The sequence below is a fragment of the Harpia harpyja genome, chromosome 11 (genome assembly GCF_026419915.1).
Source record: "Harpia harpyja isolate bHarHar1 chromosome 11, bHarHar1 primary haplotype, whole genome shotgun sequence".
Classification (NCBI taxonomy): Eukaryota; Metazoa; Chordata; class Aves; order Accipitriformes; family Accipitridae; genus Harpia; species Harpia harpyja.
The window spans coordinates 27,933,261-27,948,491 of NC_068950.1; the positions used below are offsets into that span (position 1 = coordinate 27,933,261).

Here is a 15,231-nt window from a genome sequence, read left to right on the forward strand (position 1 = left end):
GAACCAATCTCTGTGCCCTATCAGAGAACACCTATTAACACTGGTTCTTTTTTTATTTACCCTCTCTCCTTAACGTGTCTTATGTCTTATCCATTCTCCCTCACTGCTATTTAGTAACCTCCCTGTCATCCTGTATTTAATTTCCCAAGCCACCCAAGCAGGTCATAGGTGTATGAATTCAAGCTGACTACCTATGACAACATGAGATGTGTTCATATGACAGCTCTCTGTGCATTACAATAGGTAGGGTCCACAAATACACTTTAAATTAATTTTCCATGCTATCTGCACAAGCTGTATCTTTCAGTCGAAATCAGTACGGATTTCAGACTGCCACCAAAATAAGACAGCTTTAGATAAAGTAAAGAAAAAAATTATGTTTAGAAAAACTTATAATGTTAAGTGCTTAATTTTTATAACTCTAGCTTAATGATTATTTGTCTTAAGGTATACCATGCAAACTTCTGAAAGAATCACAAGCATTTTCCAATTCTGGGAATCTTTACCTCTATCGTAGAATCCTGGAAGGATGTCTTCATGTCTATAAACATAAAATGAGGAAGAAATAAATAATGCAAAAGTGCTGTCACTGTCAATTCATTTTAAGGCAATAAGATGTTTAAGAAAAAAATTCAGCTTGTTATGCAGCTAGGACAGTCTACATCTACAATTTATCATATTTTAGTAATAATACTAAATGTAAAATCAGTTATCCTTAGGAATATAAACTAAAGAGTCTTCTAGAAGTGATCACCTATATCTAACTCCACAAAACAAGAAATTCAAGACTGAAATGACACTGTAATTTGAGATATATTTTCATACATATATTATATACCAATTGCATCCAATTTTCTGGTAGTTGTCACCCACTTCTTAGTTTTCAACTACATGATCCTGCTTAGAGCATCTTTTAATTCAAGTTTCAGAGAATTGTCTTAAGCCACCCAACAGTTTCTTTCCCCCAATCTCAGAGCCACAGGACAGGTTGATTAAAGTGCATTCTAGTAGGTGCTATCTACTCCAGTTCTTGAAGTAACTTCAATATTATATAGTACATTGGTACTTGGATTGTTGAAATCAGTGAGGGGGAACAGATAGCCAACTGCAAGTGCTCTGTCTGAAGGTAGTTTAGAAAAGGAGAACCTACAAAAGTACCAAAAGAGGAAGAGCTAAGAGGGAGACCTTTGAGATGCAAGTCTTTTGATATACCTGGAGGTGTATTTTACAGATCCATTTTGTCACAACAAAGCTGGCAAGTCCAGCAGTAATGTTTCCTACACAAAAGGCAGAGGAACATGTTCTATACACCCAGTGCCCAAAATTTTTATAGTACTGTTGAAGTTAAAGTTAAGGGAACAGTTTTGTAATACACAGTAGTGGAACTAGAGTTACAAAATCAAAAATAAAATTTTCATGTGGAAGTTTCTGCCAAGTCTGTGCATTTACCTTGCAAGCTTTGAGTTAAAGTAATTTTAAACATTTTTCAGCCGTGATTTGAAACCAAACTAAAAAACACTGCAGATCCAAATTAATGAGGAAATTAGAAGCATAAAAACTAAAATTTGACTGCTGTACATGCTGTTCATAATATTTAATACTCAAGTTTACATTCCCTCAAAGCAAGTAATTTATTCAAACCTCATAAGTGATTTTTTTCTCCAGCTTTGCCTGCAGTATCAAAATTATTAGTTGTAGGACATCTTTAGGGAAGCTAAACAAACCAAGCACCACTAGTACTTTGCAATCTGTATTTCCAGTTTATCTATCATATTTCCCATGCTTCTCTTCATTACGGCATTTCATTTACAAGAAAGAGCAATCTCTCTCTGCCTTTCAAACTATTCTGTAACAATTTTCACTGTTTTCTCATTTTGCCTCCCTTTCCCTCTCCTCTTCACCCACACTTTATGCCTTTATTTTAGCTGCATTGCAGCTGATGTACTACTTTTTATATCCATCAAAGTATTCGGACAGCAGGGCCCAGGCTCATGCAAGGGCACATTTTAGTATTTGTCAGGCATTGTCACTTAAGGCAACCTGAGATCTGAAATTATTTTCAGTGGTGAAAATATGCCTCCAGAAGTATCATTATAAAGTCTGAATGAAATAGTCTTCAGCAGTATATATTTAAACACATCAAAATATTCAATTTCATTCAGCAAATTATCTTTGCAGTAGAAGAGTTAGAAGAGTAAATTCAGGAAATCTGTTGTGGAATACTTCAAAGGTAGAAAATGAAGAATTACAAAACAGCACATACAGCCCTCTTTTTCAATATTAAAACTAAATAATTCCTAATAAATAAAAAATATTAGTAATTTTAACTTAAGAGTTTTGGCACTTGTTACTTACTAGGTGATTTTTTCTGGCTCAGCTTCAAAATAGGTTTTGTCATTTTGGGTTTCTTGATAAATGTCCCACCAGGTTTGTTATATGGCTGTGGTATCATTTTTCTTTTTATTCCTCTAGCAGCAACTGCTGCAGGACTGGGTTTGTTATGATAGTCAACAACAATTCCAGGTCTGTGCATTCCTCCAAAGTCTCCCATATGCTGAAAATTTGTGAAATCAAGAGAAAGGTATTAGTATACGAAATCTATAGAAATAAAACAATTAGTTGGTACAATAAAACGGTGAACTAAGTATAACCTGCGTTCTAGAGCAAAATGCAGGGGAAATTTAAGCTCCAGGTTTGATGTTGTGTTGTACAATGGCTTTGTGGGTGTTTGTGCAGTAGAATGAATACATATGTATAAACTGTGTTTCTGCTTATTCAGAACCATTGTCCAGACAATGAACGCGTCTCTAGCCAACCCAGTTTTTGACACTTTCATCAATAGCCCTTAAAAAAAACAAACAAACAAACAAACAAACAAACACAAAACCCAAAACCCCCGCTTCTTTATGCCAAATTATTAGCAGTGATTTGAAAACTAAGTAAAGAAGGTTGTCCAGTGTGGAACAGCGGTTAATTGAAGAAAGCTCATTCTTGACTTATCTCTCCACTGAATTCAATAGATTCAGAATTTAAAAGTTGGGCCTGAAGGGAACAATACAAAAACATGGCAGCAATAGGAATGAAAATTCAGTTGAAAGACTAAAACTTTCTATTATTTCCAAAATGCTGTACAGTCATTTGTGGACACTTGTTTATAAAAGTTACCTCTCTGAAGACATGGAATAAATGAGTAATCTGAAGAGGGAGAATTTAGGTAGGTGCAGTATTTTCAAAAGCGCTAACATACTTCCTAATATTAACTCAATTATTTGAGTAATAAAGGGCAGAAAAGAGCCCACTGACTGGATGGGTGACTTGGATAAGCAGAAATATTTGTATAGCCATGAGAAGAGAATTAGTATTACACTATCAAAGTTAAAAGAACATAAAAATAACTTCAACAAACTTTGTGAGAAGTATGACTTTTTTTAAGCAAATTGTAAATGACAAGACAGAATGTACCAAAACAGGCACTTTTCTTAATCAGAAGTCCATGCAAAAGATCTCCATGTTAATTTATTTAGTTAAGATAGTTACAGAACTACCTAGCATGTACACTTACACTGTACACATATAAAATTGACATGAAGTATGGACTTGGAAAATTTCAAGTATTTTTTTTTTTTTTTAACAGACAATCTATCTATTAAAGGTGCAATGCATTTTACATATGGTAAGTAGTTTAGCCTTTACATTCTCCTTTATTACATAAAGGACTAAAAAGATAAATTTCAAAAGAAAAACAAAAAAGAAATAAGGCTACTCTTGTTGTAACTCTGCACAAAACTTTCAGATCTTCTGAAAGGATAGCATCCAAGCTTAAGAACCTAACACTTTCAGCTTCACAAGCAGAGAAACATAAAGATTAGAATCCATTTCTCATACCATGCTACATGCTAGCTAGCAGCCATGTGCAAATCTGAGCTAAAATTTGAATATGGCAACTATAGTACTCAAGAATGCTGCAAAGTAGACTTTCTGGAACAAAACCACCACACAATTAGGCATTTAAAAGACCCAGTAAAAAATAATCTTCCTCTACACTTCAAGCTACAAACAAGTTGTATGATTTAATATTAAAGAATTGCTTCCCAAAGAAATATGGCACGCTTAAGAATTTTAAAAGGTAAGTTACACCTAGAGGCACAGGCAGAAAAGTATTCACTGAACTCTTCATTCTCAAAAAAAAAAAAACGTAATCAGAATTGGGATTATAAAACCAAGATAAAGGGACACCATCAACTTAAAGTTAGTACTTCTTCAGGATTTTTTTTTTATTCTCTTCTGTTGTATTTTTTTTTCCCTAGTTCATTTAACATCACACATTACTTCTCCAAACTGTGATCCACTATTGTGTGTACGGTTAATGTTGCTGTTTCTTGGACATACAGTTTTTATGTCCTACACTGGAAAGGAATCCACTGAAAAGGAGTTAGAACATTAAGTCTTCAAAACAAAATAAATACAAGTAACAGGACTAGGCATACTATCTGGAAATTAATCTCAATTCTGTGAAAGGACCTGATTTCAAGTTGATGATGCCCCTTTAACCATGTTTTAATTTTGAAAAAGAATCACTGTAACTGCTAACCACCCACCTTTGTCATTTCCTCCCCATCACCCTTCCAGTACACAAGTCAGAGTAAGAATTAAGTTTAAAAGAAGACTTGATGTTTGCTAAAGCATGTGTTCAACATATTAAAGAATTAGCTCAACTTTTACCTTTACAGGAAACAAAAACTACTCTAGCATTCACAACCTGGGTTTTATTTTTTGCTTATACATTGCACCTTTAACCTACTCAAAACTTCAAAAGACTTTGAATTAAACTTTTACAATATTCAAGAATTTCCCCACCAGCAGCAAAGATGCTAGTGTTTACAAGGAAAAATGAAAGTCCTTTTAATCCCTTTTAGACCAAACCTATTACTTTTTTCTTCACCTTTCAAACAAAAGGAGAGATTTAACAAACCTTATCAACTAGTCTTCTATTACTCATTACTTTCAACAGAAAGAGGGACTGGGTTCTACTTGAAGACAGCTTCAAGGGGGTAAACAACATTGTCATCAACCATGATAGTTTGCTTGGACAAAAAACCCACACTGTACTGAACAGTGCATTCATTTTAAAGCAGTGGTCTTGAAAGGGTTTAAAAGAGTGTCTAGTGAAAAGAATCTGAAAAGATTCTGTACTTACTCCTCGGCCTCGGCCTCTGCCTGTTGATGGTCCTCCAAAAGCATCATAGTTTCTGCTTCCAAATCCACTTTCAGGATAAGCAGGCGTTCCTCTCCCCCGAGAGCCTACAGGTGCAGGCTTCATATGGGGTGAAGAAAAACTGCTGTAGGAAGAGTAACTCTCTCTTCCTCTGTCCTCCATAAACCCAGGCCTCAATTTTGAACGGGAGTAAGGTGCTTCCCAGCTAGACCCGCCCTGGTTTCTACCTCCGAAAGAGTCAAGGCTATTCCGGTAGGAGTTGTCAAATCGACCACCATAACTACCTCCGAAGCGGCTTTGTTCGGGTTCATTATAACCATAGCCAGATCTGTACAGATCTCGCCCACCCAGAGAAGACCCGGAGTCGTAAGACTCATAAGGTCCAAACCTGGAAAAGTTGCACAGTGAGGAGAAAAAAAAGTAAGCTTACTAATGTTATACATTTCAAAAGACAAGTTATCAGTTGACATTTATCAACTAAAATCAATTTATTACTATACTGGTCCGTACAGTTGTGTTATTGTTTAATCTTGATTAGGGCTGGGCAAATCATACTATGACCAGATAGAAAGCTATCTGAGCCATTTTTGCTACAAACAATTCTAAAGTTCAGTATGCCTGAACTTTGTTTACTTAAAATTTTCAGCAACATTTATTTACTAAAACATTGTTAGAGCCCAGCCCTAGTCTCACAAAAATAATCACCTACAGACATTCATAGGCTAGTCAAACTCTCCTTTCTTCAAAATCATGCCCTCATATTCTAACAGTTAAACAGCAGTTAAAAGGCGGCTTAGTTCTGAACTGAGGAAAAAAAAAAAACTTTTTTTAAAGTTTTAAAGTTTTTTTTTTTAAAGTGGTACAGTTGTAAATCTTAAACACCCCACAGTTCTAATTTTACAGGAAAAATACACGTGCTCTTCCATTCATATTTGTACTTTCTGGAAATTTTCTTTCTTGTAAAATTCAGTCTCCCAATCAAAGAGTTCATGATCTTCAGTGTATCCATCTTTCACTTGCAGACCATTAAGTCTAGCAACTCAGGATTTTTAAAGTCTACCCAATGCATGCATAGTGGACAAGACAACAGTCCTTGGAATTTCATAGTAGGTTAACAAGGAACTGAAATCTTTAGTTATTTACCAAGAGTTTGCTTTACCAGGGGTGGGGGGGAAGGGAACATCAGGCTAGAAATCATCAATATTTGTAACCACTTGGAAGGGAAACACATTAGTGTCCCTGAAGGGTTATAATAGGGTGATTCAGCAGGAGTTGGGAAAGACAACCCCTTGACGGATAAAATATAAACCAGAACAGACTCAAATTACTAACTGTATCTACAGTAAACTGAATGCCTTCATTTTAAAATATGTTAGTCTCAGAAGACCCAAAGCTACAGAGAAAATGACACTATCTACAGAAAGAGCCCATGCACAATATTAACGTTACATGGCAAGAGACATTTTGGTGTTGAAGTAGTCATTCAACCTCAATCATATGCAGATTACTATATGGTAGGTACAGCTCATTCCTGAATCTCTGCTCAGACTTTTAAGTCAATCTTAATGTTCATCATTAAACAAATTATACTTAACTAAAATGTTTAACAGAACCGTGCAGCAAAACACAACACTTCTCCAGCCTCCCTACTTAGTACTGTCCTTGCCCAGTGGCACTACAGTGACTACAGACAAGAATCATACAGTAGTCTGACTACAGCCAGAGAATTCAAGGGCGCACACAAGAAAACCATCAGATTATCTAAGTTTTCTTCACATTTTATTTCCTCCAAGATAGAATCACTACTCTGAAAAGCATGCTTCTTTGAATACAATGTTAAGACCTAAATCAAATCAGCTGCTCCCTATGGTTTTTATCTGAAAGAGCAACAGTAATAGTATCCTAGCATTAAATACACAACTTTAAGACCACTGCATCAGAATTTTTATTTTTAGACCAATCCATCTTGCAAAGCAGCCCAGAACGTGTACGCAGTTTTGAGTGTAATCAGTACCTGCCAATGAAATAATCTGGACATGACTTTCAGATTCAATACCAAGATCATTTGAGCACTGCACATTCAAACCAAAGAACACATACCCTAAATGTTCCTTGAAAACGGAATGTTGATAGATTCAGTCTAAGGTACTAAACCAGTTAGGTCTAGTCTGCTATGTCAGAAATGGTATGCCAGGCCAATCAGCTACAAATTGCTAGCCATTACTGAAAAATAAAACTTTTTGCATTTTCATTCAAAAGACGCATTGTTTCACTGTCAAACTTTTCCACAAAAATGCTGATTATTACAAGAATCTAACTCTTACAGTTTAGTATTTGCCAGTATTTATCGAACATTAAGACTCAGAATGAAAGTGTTCATATAAAATCATAACAACATGCCTCAGGAACACTTAAGTTAGAAGACAGAATGATTTAAACTTAAATTGGGTTTGATCAATTCTTGGGACAACTGAAGGATTATTTTACCTGTTACCACCACCACCACCTCCTCCGCCTCCACCTCCATGACTCTCCATCCCATAGGATTGGTTAAGGTAAGAGTCCATGGATCGTGGGCCACCATAGCCTCCATGCCCATAATCACGGTCCATGTCTAAAAAAAGAGCAGAAAAATGTTTATAAAGAAAGCAAGCAAGAAGCCTTATTAAGTAATCTAGCTTAAATTCTTAAGTAAAAGGTTTACTCTTTGCCACAGTGTTACAAACAAAACACAAAACTGCCAGTTGTAAACCAATTTCGACACAGTGCTTAGGGAAGTTGTGTATCTTTGTCATCATGTGAGCACCTCTTAACTGAAATCAAGTTCATATTTTTTCCCAGTAGTGGATACTCTGGATTATTGTTCCATCAGCTGGAATTTGGATGCAAGTTAAATTAGGAGAATTAAATGAAGAAGCCCTATAAAGAACATGTCAAAGTTAGTGGAGAATTAAGGCCACTTCCCACCCTTTAATAATACACACAGCCCACATCAAATACCACAAGAAGCCTTCACTCACATTGACAGAGACTCTGGGTCAAGGTTACAAGCTGTCGTGCTGCAGTGCAGACTCTGTATATAAGCTACAGTCAAACAAAAGAATTTTCTCCCATCTAGCACAAACAAAAATCCACCCAAATAAGCACTGAGTTGCAGTTCACCAACTGCACTATGTTGGTATTTCATAGCTGAACTGATGTCGCTTCGTGACCTCTTTGTATCTTGTAATGAAGTCTGGCAAAAGAGCCACCTTCTTCCTCAACGCTGGAAGTCCTACGTAAAAGTTCTGGTTAAATAACCACTCGAATTCAAAGCACTAAAACAGTGTCATAGATCTGCATAATGAGTATGATCCACTGTTTTCCTGTCACATACACAATTTGGACTTCACTGGCATTCTAGTGACCAAAACTGCTTCCCGGTACCAACCAACACTAACTTTTGGATAATACAAAGAAAGCCTAGCAAGTCAAGCCTCACAGAAAAGGTAACTCAGAGAAAGAAAACACAGCGAACACAGGAAGGATAAAAATAAAACCACACAAAGACTTATACTCTCTCTTGTCAGAGTGGACTTTATACATTTCAAAATCTCCAAGTGTAAACCATTGACTTTTCCAGAACAGGACAACAAACTCACTTGAAATTGTAAAGAATTTTCCTGTTTAAAGAAACATAGTAATTCCATGCATATCATTGCATGAAAATAACTGTAGTGATGAAAATGAATATATATACTATTTCCTGTTTGTACCTGCTTCTTGTTAGCACCAGGCAGCCACTGTAATTTACTTTCTTACATATCAACAACAAGAGTCCTGCAGATGGTATTAAGCTGACTGTATCACTTTTACACAGATGTTCTTAGCATGCCTGAATAGAGACTCCAACAAATGAAGACCTCCTCGTGATTTTTTTTTTCTTCTAATCATCATAGGTACTTTCTAAACAATTAAAGATGATACTTCTGAAACAAACAAACAAAAAAACCCCTCTGAACATGGAAGTCACACTGCAACTTTCCATATGGCGAACATACAATAAAGATTCTGCAGCAAAGCACAAAAAAAGCTTTTCAAAATACTGATCATGTAGCACTGCACAGCATCAACTTAAGCTGCAAAAAGCTACTCTTTAAAAAAAATGGCTGAGGCTTTTAATAGAAACATCTAAAATTCCTCTCTGGTGTGACTGCATGATCTACCACCTAATCCAGTGGCATACCCTCAAGACTGCCTACATAAAGATGCAGGCCAGTAAAAAGAGTAAGGCAGTCAATAAAATAAATTCAGCTTCACAAAAATTAAGGTTAGATGATCCCATGGTCAATCTCAGATCCAAGGGTTGTTTGTTTTTTTTTTAATACAGTATATCTAATCAAAAGACACTGACATTCTGAAAACTGAAACACCTGACCTGAAAGCACCCAATAATTTACCTTAGTTTCACCAACTCCCTATTATCTACAGACCCTGAGATGGCACAAAGGTAGTTAGGTTAAGAGTTGAAGAGGTGAATCCAATCATTCAACAAGGGAGAACACAACAGACTGTCAAGATTCCTGCCACTGCAATCCAATTCCATTACAGTGTAGGAAGTAGTGAACATATGCCAGAAGTTCACTAGTGGGAAAAACATAAAACCATCCACATGCAGAAGAACTCTTCCAAAAAATGGTTTGCAGCATAGTTTTGAAATAAATTTTTAGTCTAAAATTTTTAGCATGAAAGCAAATACTAAAATACGTTTTACAATCACAGGATAACTTCTGACATCCACTTTTGCTCAACACTCTCCTTACTCATCCACGGTTCACGTTATCTAACATCAGCAATCTTGCTGTAGAGCTATGCCAGTCCCTAAATCCTCAAATCACTGCCTTTAGGACATCACCACCTCCTCTGTAACAGTGAACAACTCACTCATCCTTTCCAGACTCACTGCACTGCATTCACCTACATTATAATATACTCACATTTGAAGAGGTTTAACAGGGGATACAAAAGGTACAAAGAAGCGAAGAGGGATGATCACTTGCATGATTTTCTACTACAAGAAACTGGAGGCAGAAAATGAAACTTAAAAAGCTAAAAAATTAATTGGATCTTTTTTCACAAAACAGATACTTAAGTCCTGGAACTGCTCTGTGACAAGAGGTTACTAAAAATTTACATGGATTTAAGAAAGAAATTAGATAAATCCACTAACAAGATTCAAAGGATGTCAAACACAAAGACTATGTCTCTCATTCAGAAAGCCCCTATGCTGCAAACGAGTGAAGTCATATAAATATACTGAAGGAGTACTTGTACAACTCCGTCCACATCTCTAAACGGACAGTGACATACTGGATATTGGTGAGGTGGGACAGACATATCTTTGATCCAACCTAATGAAGGTAATCTTATGATCTCCTTCCAACTATTTCATTAACTGTTTCAGATTGCTAAGCAGTTAACCTATCTTTCCAACCACTGGCCTCCTGGTTCAGTCATTTTGTCAGCACCAAACTTTACCAAAGATTTATAGATTTTACACTTCATGCACAGAGCTTGACAAAGATAATGTATTCAAATTAAGTGCAGTATTTCTTCAGATATTAAGCTTTTCTTTACTCTGAAAGTCTGTTCTCCAGATAGGCTTTATCCTAAAAAGGTGGAAAACGTACAAGACAACAGTAAATGTTCACTTAAGTGAACCAAAATAAAAGGATTTCAGTTTTTGAATGTAGTAGCTGAAAAATAATCACTCACACAGCTTTAATTATTACAATCTCAAGGTAAATAGCTTTTTAGTTGACAAACCTCACAACCACAGACATCAAAATCCATTCGCACTGGCCTCTTTCACACTTTAGATTCTTCTTCTCCTAACTAAAGCAAGACAGAGGGACATGGAGCATTAAAAAAGCTGTATCTGCACAGAACAATTTCCTCTGCCTGTAGCCTGCTCCCCATTCACCATTATGTTAGCTCTAGCTGTCACCACCAGCCAAGACACGTAGAAGTTGCCTGTCTGCCTGCAGCAGAATCTGCAAACTATTTAGACTAAATGTGAAATTGTTTCACATGCTAGGAGAACATGTGCTTAAGCACTAGAGAAGAACCACCAGGAATTGTATTGCAGTGTCTCAAACTGAAAATTCAAAAGTGTAGTATTTCATTTAAGTTTAAATAGTAACCGTTTATCAAAGAAACCTTTGAAGAAATATTATATCTGTGTATCTATGAATACTACAGAGTAAAAAAAGGAAAAAAAAAAAAAAAAAAAAGAAGTGGTTCATATTTGCTCCTAAAGTTTAAAAACAAAAGAGTAAATCGCTTGAACTGATGAAGGCACTGACAAAGTATCTGAAACAGTTTGCTGAAGGAATAAATCAGGTTTTGGTATCTGCAGCCTCTTGCATAAATACAGTATAGATGAATGAGCTGTTGAACTAAAGCACAGAAATAGAATTGCAAAGAACGATCTCACTTTTCATTTCTAGATCATACTTAAAGTCTACAGGGGCAGGGGAGAGAATAGTTATGTCAAAGGAGAAAAAAATATATTACCTCTAAGATAAAAAAGAACGGGACACTAAGAAAGATATGTTCAATTTACAAATTAAAATGTTGATGTACATGTACTCCTTCAGATTAAAAAAAAAAAAAAAAACCTGTATCTGGTGCAAAGATCATTTAAAATAGCTGCAAAATAAATCTCAATAGGCAGCAAAGAAAAATCAAATTTTCCTTAGAAAAAGAACTAGGAAGTTAAACATGTAGTAGATAAGACTCAGAATCCCTTGGTACAAAGAACTCCATTTAAAAGAAAAAGCTTAAGATCAGAGAACATTGAAACCATATTCACAGCACAAAGAAGTGAAATAATTTTCAATAGTATTCTCCATGTAGAGCACATGAAAAGGCTAGGATGATGAGAAAGGAGAAAGACCTTGCAGCAATAAATAATAAATGAAAAAATAAACTTCAGTAAAATAAAAATAACCTTTAAACAATAATAAAAAAAAAACCAACAGAAGTACCATCTTGAAACAAGCTGAAGTTCCCTATATTTTAAATTCATAATCCACAATGACTACAACAAGCTTAAGGATCCATTGTGCAATAGTAAGCAACATTTTTCCCAGGCACATTACATTTTTCATAACAGCATGCCTGCTTTAAGTTCACAACCTTGTCATTAGATAGAGGAGTTTTGACACATCATTGAGTCCCATGCAAAACAAGGAACCAATCCAACAATGTAGACGAATTTTAGGAATAGCAGTAAAAGCCATTTCCCCTTCCGGATTAAAAGGACAATAGTTACAGTAATCAAAATGTTAACATGAATAGTTAATAATATTTCTGTTAATAATATTAACAGAATTTATCCTACAGGCCATGTCATCTCCACCTCAAACCAAGTCATCAGCAAGGGACAATGGTGCAATTACAGCAGTCATCAGCCACCCAATGAAAAGTGCTTCACACTGGCTGAAAGTTTCCAACAGGAAGAATCTTGCCAAGAACTCAAATGAACACTGGGCAAAGATGAAAACTCTCAACATCCATCCTCTGTTGCCATCTACTGGACCCCTACAAAATAGCCTTTAGCCCACTGTACAGAATCAGAGTAAGACAAAGGTTTATGCATGCCTTACTAATGTACATACACTGCATAAACATTAATGTTAAGTGTTTCAAGCTGCATACATCATAATTAAACTTGTTTAAGAATTATGAATAATAGAAAGCTTAATTATCACAATGACAACTATTATTAGAGAGGTACATGAAAGGACCAATCTAATTGTACAACATACATTTAATTGGTTACTTCCCATAGGATGAGCCTGGATTTACTTTAATACTACTGTCATTAGATCTCAGAAAAGCAGGTTCTGGTTAATGGCTACAGTGAATATTCCAATAAGATACTTAAACTGCCACATAAGAAGAATCCTTTTCCACTAAAAATCTAAAGGACATTTAATTTGGAATCAATATACAAGATTAAAAAACAGGGCCATAGCCTTAATTTATTTTACTATGAAGAAAGATAAACGCAAATTAGTATCATTGGCAAAAAAGCTAAGACTCAAGGAATGTATCATAAAAATGACCATAGTGCAATCAAAGATGTGTCAGTAATCCAACGTGTTATTTCTGTATAACAGCCAGCAAGAGAGTATCAAGAGATCCAACAGCAAACACTTATTTGATCACATCTGTAAATGAAGCTTGGGTACAGTTTATGGTAAATTTTTTATATTAACATCCTTCTGGCACTTGCTGGCATGCTGGGGAGAGATGTCACATCATTTCTTGAGTCTTACTAAACTCATAACCTTAATCATCTTACAAAAATATGTGCATTCCTTTTTGTTGTATCTATGTGGCATTTTTGATAGTGTAAAAGCAAAAGCTAGCTTTTGCTGTATCACATTTACTTTATGTGCTTTCTATATTCCTTCCCAAACCATTAGTTAAGGTAAACTTAAAAAAAGAAAAAAAAAAAAAAAATCAAGCTGTTCCAGGTTCTGTTTTTTCCATGTCTGTATAAGAGGGGGAAACATCCTCTTTCAATAGAAGTAGCAAGAATCAAATACAGCAGTCCATAAGAAAACAAAATACTGATTTATGCAAAAAGCATCATCATAAGAAAAGTCTGTATTTTCCCCCCCCATCCCCACCTCCTTGATCTCACGATTTTGATTTGGAACGTGCAGGAGTTCATGTTGACATGCCCAAGATGAAAATCAAGTCTCACTCCCAGCCAGTTATAACTCCTCCAGAAAACAACATGTGCAGTCAAACCATGTTACGTACTTTTAATAACCCGTTTTTTTTTTGTTTTTGTCAACACTGACTGTTCAGCCCCAACGCTTTTTACAGGTTAGACGTATTTATAGCTCATACCTGAGACTGACCCACTGGGCATGTTCACACCACAATGCATGGGGGTATCTGGGAATCTCCAATCTCTGTCTTCAGCTGGAGAGGATGGGTCAGTGAGAATGACTTAGTGCTTAGCAAGAGCTGGAGGGGAGAGACAGGGAGCCGCAACAAGAGGCGGCTCTCTCTCCTGTCGGATCTCCAGTCTCCTGACACGACCCCCTCACGGAGCTCGCCCCGAGCTCCCCCCGTCTCTGCCCGCGCCGCCCCCGCCCGCCGCCTCCCCCTCGCCCCCCGCTCGCCCCGCGCCCCAGGGCGCCTCGCCCGCGGAGGGCCGCCCCCGCCCGCGCCGCCCGCCCGCCCGCGCCGCCCCCCGGGAGGGCCCTCCTCCCGCGCAGCCCTCCCGCCGCCGGCCGCCGCCGCAGCTCCCCCGACCCGGGAGGGGCGGCGAGGAGGTGGATGAGGGGGCTCCGTCCTGCGCGGAACAAAGCGGCCGCTGCCATTTTGAGACGCGGCCGGGCCCCGCGGCGGCAGCGGTGGCGGCGGCCAGGCCCTACCCTTGCTCTGGGGGTGCGCCCTCACCTTCCCCGTAGTCCATGGCGGTGGCGGTGGCGGCGAGCCCTGCTCCCCGGACGGCTGACGGCCGCGACAGCCCGACGGCGGCTTCTCTCAATGGCGCCTTCCACCACAACGAGGCGAGGCGGGACCGGCGCGCGGCAGCGCGGCGATTGGCCCGGGCGCCGCGTCACGTGAGCAGGCCGAGCTGCAAGGAGAAGGGGCCCGGGACCGGCAGGGACGCCGCGTGAAGCCCTCGCGCAGGGTGCCTAGATCGGCTGCGTCACGAGGGAGGCTGCGCGGCGGCGGCCATGTTGGGTCCTGGCAGCCGCCATTTTGCGCTCTGGCGTCGGGCCCTGTCATGCTTGAAGCCGCTCCGGGATTAGAAGTAGGCGAAACATCCACACCTTTACTTTCCCACACACATCCCCTTGGGCCCTGGTGAAGTGGCCACTGCAGAAAACACTCCCCTCGGTGCACAAGTACCACAGTCTGTCCTTACGCAGAGCTGGAAGTCGGGCAGTGCCTGGTGGGAGTGAGCCCTAGGTGGCTTCCTTGCAGCTGCGCAGCCCCAGCCG

General features: G+C 38.2%; 1 protein-coding gene across 2 annotated transcripts in view; it reads right to left on the reverse strand.

The window, feature by feature from the left end:
• Positions 1-14,835, reverse strand: part of ZNF326 (zinc finger protein 326) — a 29,602-nt gene extending 14,767 nt beyond the window's left edge. The window contains exons 1-6 of one of the 2 annotated variants that reach the window (XM_052801930.1): positions 14,681-14,829; positions 14,123-14,197; positions 7,703-7,829; positions 5,198-5,603; positions 2,356-2,554; positions 507-541 (exon numbers count right to left, since the gene is read on the reverse strand). In XM_052801930.1, coding sequence (XP_052657890.1) covers positions 507-541; positions 2,356-2,554; positions 5,198-5,603; positions 7,703-7,829; positions 14,123-14,197; positions 14,681-14,696 — 858 coding nt within the window. In that variant the 5' untranslated portion in view covers positions 14,697-14,829. Of the gene's footprint in view, positions 1-506; positions 542-2,355; positions 2,555-5,197; positions 5,604-7,702; positions 7,830-14,122; positions 14,198-14,680 lie in introns of both variants that reach the window. The other variant, XM_052801931.1, reaches the window with a different exon arrangement.
• Positions 14,836-15,231: the final 396 nt, after the last annotated feature.